Raw genomic sequence first — 9,211 nt, 5'->3', positions numbered from 1 at the left:
AAGACTCAGCATGGGAGAATAAGTATGGAAAGAGCTACTTCTTACTACCCAGTGTGCTAAGCCTCAAATGTTCTTCAGAATGGAGGTCTCTGACAAATGTTAACTACTTGGAATTTAGCTTATAGGACTCTTACCTCTAGAGAAGTTTTTATTTAAAACACAAAAACATACAAACATACACACATACACACCCTTCATTATGAAATTAAGAAAACCATTCCTTTGAGTGTAAGACAGGTTTCTTTTTATTAAGTTTTCCTAAAACTTGTCTCATGTTTACTGAATGTTTTTCTTTGTGTAAGAACGTAACCTGGAGCTTTAACAAACCAATTGGGACAATGCAACCTGGATAAACGCTTGTCTGCACACAAGTCATCGATTACCATTCTCTGGCCTGGCCTGCATGTAAATCCAATTGGTCTTAAAGCCTATCTAAACAGAGAGCAAGCAGACCACATCATCTTATTTCTAGTTTAAACTTTAAACCTCAAACTCACCCCCATCCCAAGACCTACACCCTCCCCCACACACAAAAGAAAATTTTTAGAAGAAATGGCCATTAGGAACTGAGTCAGTTGCCTAAGAATTGGCTTAATCCTGCAGCCAGCACTCCTAAGTAGCTCTTGGCCTCACAGCAGGCCAGCTGGAACTCTTGAAGCAGGACAGGTAGAGAATGGATAGAGGAGGCTCTAAGAACAGGGCCAAGTCCTGGTGCTGCGAGGCTTCCACACATGCTTACACTCCAACATAAATACACTTCCACCTTCCTCCTCTAAGTGATGTTTCTCTATAGCACTTTAGAGCTTGTAACACTCTAAATTTTTTAGTGCAGAGATGGACAGAAACATATTCTAGATACGCAAGGTATAATCTTATTTCTAACAACATAGGCCAAAATTAACAGAGCAGCTCTCTGTTATACAGATTAACAATTACAAAGGTCCAAAAAGTAACCAACAAAGATTATACAGTTTCTAGGGCAGGTACCAGCTCTGGCCTCTAATACTACAGGTTTCCCTTAGTTTCCAAAATGCCTCACTCCTATCAACACTACCCAAAGGGCAGTCACAGGGAATGCTTTGGTGCTCCTGACACTGGCTGCACAGTAAGAATGAGGTGTTGCTAAAGTCAGCACCACACTTCTTTAACACTTATTTCAGACTCATCCAGTACAATCCAGTGCATCTTAGTTTTTTGTACGATCTGTCCGCTGTTTAACACATACAAATTGGTAGATTCATGACAGATATTAACACAACACGTAAGTGATTGTGAATGAGCAAAAAAGAACTTTTAACTCTTGTCGTAAGACTTCAAGCTATACCTCAAATTTACACAGAACATCTCTCACCTGAATAAGCAGGCCAGGATACAAATCTTCACACCATAATTAACAAGAATCAATCCCTCAGTTAAATTTACCATGCCTATATCCAACAGTACATCTACCCAATTCTAACCTTCCAAAGAGAAAATTATTTAGACTTTGATACTTGGGATATTAGTGGACATACTTTCAGGAACATACATTCTCAGGAAGAGCCTGCAGGTCTAAAATCCTCAGTTAATAACTTGCTCCAGGTGAAAGGATCTATTTTCCCAGGAGCAACACACGGCATTTGTAATAGGAGCTCCTTTAACTGGGGGAAGATGGGAAGATAGGAAGACGGGGTGGGAGTCCCAGTGGAGCTGACTTGACACGTGAAGAAACTCAGAGCATACCTTTGTTGTTCTCTGTTAATCCATGCCATGCTCTCTAGTCCTCAGAAACAGAGGGAGACCCCTCCTCCATCCCCACACCAAGCAGGGAGCCTTTGTGGCAATCTCCACAGCAGATTTGTGAAGCACAATTAGAGTTCCTGCCATATATGTCATAACAAAAAGTCTGCTTGATAGCTAGGTATAGCTTGTGCTATAGCTCAACTTTCTAAAACAAACTTCTCTTTGTATAAGCATGATTAAACATAAAAGGAGTGAAGCATAAGCTCAGTAAGACTAACTGGGCTTCTAAATAGTACCATTATGAAAAAGATACAATGCACTTCATTTCTGTATCTAACTATTTCGAAGTCAAATGCTCCATACATTACCTATATCCCCCCCCACCCAAATCCCCTAAAAACTAAGAAATCTCCAGTATTTAATTGCTCTAGTTGATATTTAGAACAAAGTTGACAACTTAAAGCTTTATAATAGTCTGTTTTAATATAAACAATTGTTGGAATCAATCAATGTCCATTTCAGGAAGCTTCTTGTCTGAATCCGAAGGCAGAGCTGTGTCTGTACCCTGCTCAGCAGCCTGAGGGCCTGGGCTGTCTCCTTGTCCATCCACTGGTCCATTCTGCTCTGCATTTTTTTGCTCCTCTTTTGGAGGTTCCACTTTGGGTTTCGGCTTTGAAATTATAGGGCTACAGATACTCGTCAGCTCCTAGAACAACAGGAGAGAAAACTGTGGTTTCTTGTAACAAATTTTACATGGCATACTAAAATCCAAGTCCACCTTCTCCTACCCTACCCCAAGCCAGAAGCAAAGATGCAATAATGAAATTCTCTCCTATTAATAATAAATAATGAGACTGACTAGAAAAGACTATTAAATCTTTAAAATCATACATTACTTTAATTTTAGCTTCAATCTCTTTTGCCTTGACAACTGGATCCATGGTCAGACTCTGCTTGTTCTGCAGATTCAGCTTGTTATTCATCCACTCCATGGCCTCGTTCGTGCTTTTTTCTACCTTCACCATGTCAGCAGCATCCAAATGGTCATACTGGTCCTCCTGCAACCAGTAGCCAACCAGACAAGTGTCAAAGGATGATACTGTCCCTACTCAAATATTGCCTAGTTCTTCACCATCTTTCAAAAATTTACAATCTTTCCCAAAATGAAGCCCATCTAGCCTCAGAAAATTACGTAGACATTCAATTCCCGAAAAATTCAGAAAAGTAACCCCAATTTTTAAAACACAGAGGAAATACATTTAAAGGCCAAAATTATACAAGGTGGTAATTAAAATGCTTCAGCAGTATAAATAGCACATGCTTTACACAAAATCTTATAATTTCACAATGCAAAAAAAAAAATTACATGTCATTAGGTATGAGACCTGAGGTTTAGGCATCCTTGTTAGGAACCAAAATAATAATGAGTACAGTTTTTTAAAAGAGGCCTTTCAGAAGCAAAATTTTTTAATTAAAAGTAATTTTTTTAGAAAGCTCAATTTATCTGTCTTAAAGTTTCTTACACTGACAATACATCAAGAACCTGGAGTATAATACTGGAGTTAACCAAACTATTTACCAAAGTTTGGGAGCCATCCAAACTTTGGAATCAGACCTCAGGCCAAATCCCAGCTCCCCCAATAGTAACCCTGGGTGAGGATTAAAGAAGTTAGAAATTATCTATAAATGTTGATACTACCACCTACTTCATAAGGGTACTGTGCGAATTTAATGAGATAATATATTTATGGAGTATATATCATATAGTGCTCAAAAAAAAATCAAAGTAGTTTATTGTTGAGACAGTCCTACACCTGCATAACAAACCAAATTATTTGCCTAATGTGTTCTAACACCAAAATAGAGCAAGTTAAGTCAATGATCAAACATTTCATAACAAGAAAAGGAAGCTGAATAATATTGCTCAATTCCATAGTCCCCCCTTATTAAAGAGAAGCAGCAAATCCCAGGGTTCTTAGTAAGATTATATAAAATATTATACATTAACATCCAAAAAGAAAATACTATCATTAAACAACAGTTAAAAAGAAGACAAAAAACTGCTACGTAAATGTCTCAAAACTTAACTCTACCGAAACAATAGTAGGGAAGAGGAGAAGAAAAAACAAGAAAAAAAAAAATACCTTGTTTTTGAAAGAGCTGATTACTTTCATATACTGTTGGATTTGTTTCCCTAGTTCGTCAAATAATTTTGGTCTTTCTTCAGATTCCTGGAATCGTATCTTAATAGGCTGACCTAGATTCTTAACAGAAGAGAGAATATACAAATTCTTCACAGGGGAGTTTAAACTGTAAGAGTCGTATCTTTCTACTAAGATTGATTATGAATTAAAATACATTTAATCTCCATGTTTTATATATAAGAAGTTGAATATTTTTCCCCAGCCAACTGAAATATATCCTCAGTCTACATGAGAATATACCTCAATACTGTTCCAAGTGGAGCCACTTCAACTTGTCACTTGAACCCTAGTTCTCAAACACATTAGGGAGACAACCAAAAGTTAGGTGCCTCCAGACAGTGATAGGGTGTACTTCACCATATATGAAGTACACTTGAAAAAATAAATTTTTTTTAAACCTGTATCTGACAAAGCCTCCAGCTGTAACCATCAATTTACCAGATAAGATTAAACACCAGAGTTGAAAAGGAGCAAAATCCAGACCAGGAATAAATCCTCCAGCACGAATGATCAAGTTTTTTCATCAACTAAGTAAGGGAGGAGAAATGATGGAAGGAGAACTACAGACACAGATTTAAGAGACATATCAACAGAATGTATGGACCCTGTTTGGATCCTAGTCAAACAAACTAAAAAATAATTTATGAAGCAACTGGAACCTGAAAATGGACTGAATATATGGTGATATTAAGGAATTTTTATGCGTGTGATAATGGTACAGCTTAAGGCTACATTTTCTTTTAAATACACACTGAAATATTTTTGGATTAAACATAACCTGAGAGACTTGCTTAAAATAACTGGGAGTGGAAAGGAGCAGAAATGAAACAAAACCAGACATAAGTTGACAACAGTTGAAGCTATTATTCTGTCTACTTTCATGTGTTAGACATCTCCCATAATAAAAAGTAAATCAAAAACCTCAATGGGAAGGATCTCACTGGAGACTCTTAATATTCTTGCCAGAATGACAGGAAACTGCAGGCACTGTCCTTCAGCAATTCCATTCCAGAGGTTAGTCACAATGGCCCAGTTTGACAAGAAACTAAGTAATCCAGAGAAATGCAAAAAGTTCTTCTTGTGTATTTGCATCTTTTTCCAAACAAAAGGCCTCAACTTTAAATAATTCTTTGTACTTTTAACTCTAAGGTGTAACTATCAGCTTCTTTAAATACAAAACCAGACGCTTCTGCTCTATTGAGAATCAAAGCTGTATACATGCAGCCCTGCTCCAACTGCATTGCAAGTACCTTTAGGACAGGGGTGCATCTTGCTATAGTCTTTCAATCTCTTGACACCAAGAACATACTCAAGCTCCAATTCAGTGAAACAGTTTAGGTCTAAACTCAATTTTTAGAAAAATACTTTTGCTATTACTAAGTTCTGAAAGAAAGTTAGTGACCCTAAGTGATAAAAAGTATAGCTCTTCAGTCACTTTCAACCTGTCTTCAATTACTTAACATGAGAATTACTCTCAATTTTGAGATACTCTCCATGGAAACTACAGCATTTCTGCTTTCAAGAGTCACTCACTTTTAATTCAGCCAATTTATCAACATAAACTTGCTTTGGCTGGTCTTCTCCATCCTCATACAACCAATTTTCAGTATCTTCTAGTTTTAAGGTAAAATTGTTACGATCCTAAAGATGAAGAAAACATTGCAATTTAGTCAGTCAAAAATCAGCTGATTCACAAAATGAAGAAACAGGCACAGACTATGATATATATTGATTTTCTTTAAAATATGGGGGAGTGGAGAGATGGGGATATGGAAAACAAGATTGACAAAATGTTATTTTGCTTTATAGGTACAAGGGGGTTTATTACACTATTTTCTCCACTGTAGGGGACATATAGATATGTTTGAAAATTTCAGAATTAAAAACTACATTTAAAACTAAGTGAGTTACATAGTTAATTATACTGTAGTGCATATATGAAAGTTACTAGAGAATAAATCTTAAAAGTTCTCGTCACAAGAAAAAAAAATTTTTTAAGTACGTGTAGTGATGGATGTTTAACTAGACTTATTGTGGTAATCATTTCACAATGTATACGGACATCGAAGCATTATGCTGTACCCTTGAAACTAATATAAAGTTATATGTCAATTATACTGAATTTTTTTTAAGAAGTGAGTTAAAATAAACATCAGGGGAAAGTGAGCTGATTTAAAGAAAAATACTAGGTAAATAATAGCATGCAAAAATCTATCAAAAAGTGACACACCAGAAAAAGAGTGATACACAAAGTCTAACCTTTGGGAAACACTCTATCAATAGAAAATAAAACAATATAAAACGTTTCCCCAAAAAAGTGCATTTTTAATCATCTTTCTGTATACCTACAGATACAAACTTCCCTTGTTAACTACATTTAAAGATCCTGCCGGAAGAGGCACACTAAGCAGGCACACTGCAGCACATACTTACATCTTCACTCACAAACTTCTCATATTCACCACTAAGCTTGTCTCTCATTTCGTACACGTATTCTTCTACTGCATTCTTAGCATCATTCCTCTCCTTCTCTAGTTTATCCTGCATGATCATCTTACCCTGTGAACAGTACAGTTAGACATTAAGGAAACTGAGACAATTTCCCCTTAACTATTAAGTAATATAAAAGTAGAGAAGCCTTCTTCCTCAAATCCTTTTAATTCTGCGAATCATCCACGGAAAGAGAGCTGGAAGCATCAGTCCTTAGTAAATTATGAAGATCAAGTGAGAGTTCTGTGGGTATGCTTAGAAAAAAAGAGCAACAGAAGAAATATCAAGATGTTGAAACTCAAAAGCAAAAATAAGGAAAAGAGAATTTAACACAAGAGAACTTTAAGAAACTATTAGCTCAATGTCACAAGGTGAGTATACTCTGCTTGTATTATATACCCAGGAAAATCAAATTATTCATATAGTATAGATGCTAAAGGGTCTATGAAACAAAACTATTCTAAGATCCAATGTATATATGATGAGAAACCTCACAGACAATAATTAATTGAATAACTGTGCTCCATGGTCCCAAACCTTGCATCGCTCACCATAACTACAGTTACATATTGACTGGCAATAGGGAAAGGAACTAATAAACAAAATATTAAGGCTAATGTGATTTCTCCTGCTGATCAACTTCCCTGACCCTGGCCTCAAACATCCCAATCATTAGTGAACAACCAAACTCACACACCCAAACATGAATGATACCTCCCCTAAATGTCAAAGATCTCATAACAGAGTTTTTAGCAATAAAGACATAATATCACCATAAAAGAATTTTGATGTTATGTCTTGGGATCTATTAAACTTGTCCTCCAATACTCCAAAAGCTAAAATGTTCTCAAACCCCATACAACCTAAAATACATGAAGGTCACTAGACACAGAGTTTGAACACTACGGTCATGTTAACTTTTTAGCTTATTGTTCTAAAAGACTTAAAATAACCACCTCATTTTCAATGTACAAGTTGAGCATCTCTCTGTCTATCTGCCATAACAGCTGATTCTCAATTGGCAGGTCCACAGTACTGGTCTTCACTTTTGCTTTCTTGGCTTGAGGGGGCTGGTCCATCTTTTTGTCTTTTGATCCAGCTTGAGAGGTCTAAAATAACAGAAATCATTAAGAACACTTATACAGACTCTTAAACTTCCAAATGAGTCATGTTTCAAAGGCTGGTTTTGCTTTTTTATTAACTTAGTTTGTGTTCTTACAATATCTGGAAAGTTAAAAATATAAATATTTTTGACTATAAATAGTCAAATCCATAGAGATAGAAAGTAATGGTGGTTGCCAGGGGACCGGGGGAGGAGGGATAGAGGAATGGGGAATCGTTGCTTAATAGGTAGTTTTAGTTTGGCAAAATGAAAAAGACTGTAGCACAATGTGATTATACTTAACAATACGGATCTGTACACACACATACACTTATTTACATACATATACATACATACACACAAAAACAACCTCCCATAATCCCACTATCAACATATAATCACTATTAAATATTCTCTAATTTTCTTCCACTCTTATCTAAACATATGAACACGCAGAGGAAATTAGTGGGGAGAGGGTATGAAATTTTTAAGGATCAGAAATCCAGTAGTAATATGACTTCCAGAGTATCTGCACCTATTTACATTCTCACAAGGAGTAACAGAATCCATTCCACAGTACCCTGACCAAAAAAAGGAATTCATTTACCATGAGCTATTATTTTCGTTGGGTCAATACGTTTTTTCACACAGTTATAAGGCATACTTATTTCTTCAAATTGCCTAGTCATATTTCATCCAGCATTCTCTTGGGATCTTTGTGATTTTTCCCCCCAAGTGATTGACTCTTCTAGTTTTTTCTAAACTTCTATTATTTGTCTATGAAAGCTTTTATTGTTGAATCTATCCACCTTTTCCTTTGTGATTACTTTCACACTTTGAAAGCTCTTGCTGATCCACAAATTAGAAAAATATCCATTCCAGTTGTTTTTTATTTGTAACTTTCAAATAATCTAGAATACAAAGTCATTTCCCCATCTCCTGTCCAAATCTTAAGTCAGGGCTGATTTATGCATCATTTGTATTTTATTTCCCTTAGAAACAATACTATGAAAGGCATCAGTTTCCGAGTCACCTCAGGGAAGGAACATAAATAACAAACCCCATGAAACTTGCCACAGCTCCACGGCATGGGGTGGGGGGGGAGGCAGGCAGGTCCACCTCTCTCCTTTCTCCTCCCGACCTTCCCAAACACAGAAAAAATACGTTCTTCTCTTGCCCACTGCTGCCCCCAACCCAGGCAATAACAGGTCTTCCACCTTGGAAAAGGCCTACAGTACACTGAAGCATCTATGAGGATGATTTCCTCTGCCACTTTTTTTTTTTTTTTTTTTTTTGCGGTATGCGGGCCTCTCACTGTTGTGGCCTCTCCCGTTGCGGAGCACAGGCTCCGGACGCGCAGGCTCAGCGCGGACGCGCAACCACCGCGCCACCAGGGAAGCCCGCCGTTTTTTTTTTTTTTTTTAAATTATTTGCACAGCTAAAGGAATAAAATTTGTTAACTGACATGAAAATGGGTACCAGACTTAAGCCTCCTAAAGGCTCTGCAAGCTTTTTTTTTTTTGTGGAACGCGGGCCTCTCACTGTTGTGACCTCTCCCGTTGCGGAGCACAGCCTCCGGACGCGCAGGCTCAGCGGCCATGGCTCACAGGCCCAGCCGCTCCGCGGCATGTGGGATCTTCCCGGACCAGGGCACGAACCCATGTCCCCTGCATCGGCAGGCGGACTCTCAACC

The 9,211-nt window shown here is 37.3% G+C and overlaps 1 protein-coding gene across 1 annotated transcript in view; it reads right to left on the bottom strand.

The window, feature by feature from the left end:
* Window positions 1–221: 221 nt before the first annotated feature.
* Window positions 222–9,211, bottom strand: part of HSPA4 (heat shock protein family A (Hsp70) member 4) — a 51,306-nt gene continuing 42,316 nt past the window's right edge. Inside the window, exons 14-19 of the mRNA XM_007106282.3 lie at window positions 7,373–7,525; window positions 6,360–6,485; window positions 5,460–5,567; window positions 3,867–3,986; window positions 2,619–2,780; window positions 222–2,428 (exon numbers count right to left, since the gene is read on the bottom strand). Coding sequence (XP_007106344.1) covers window positions 2,225–2,428; window positions 2,619–2,780; window positions 3,867–3,986; window positions 5,460–5,567; window positions 6,360–6,485; window positions 7,373–7,525 — 873 coding nt within the window. The 3' untranslated portion in view covers window positions 222–2,224. The remainder of the gene's footprint in view (window positions 2,429–2,618; window positions 2,781–3,866; window positions 3,987–5,459; window positions 5,568–6,359; window positions 6,486–7,372; window positions 7,526–9,211) is intronic.

Source organism: Physeter macrocephalus, chromosome 8 (assembly GCF_002837175.3).
Source record: "Physeter macrocephalus isolate SW-GA chromosome 8, ASM283717v5, whole genome shotgun sequence".
In the NCBI taxonomy this organism is placed as follows: Eukaryota; Metazoa; Chordata; class Mammalia; order Artiodactyla; family Physeteridae; genus Physeter; species Physeter macrocephalus.
Note: the sequence above shows the minus strand (reverse complement) of the source record. Positions and strands in the feature narration are given on the sequence as shown.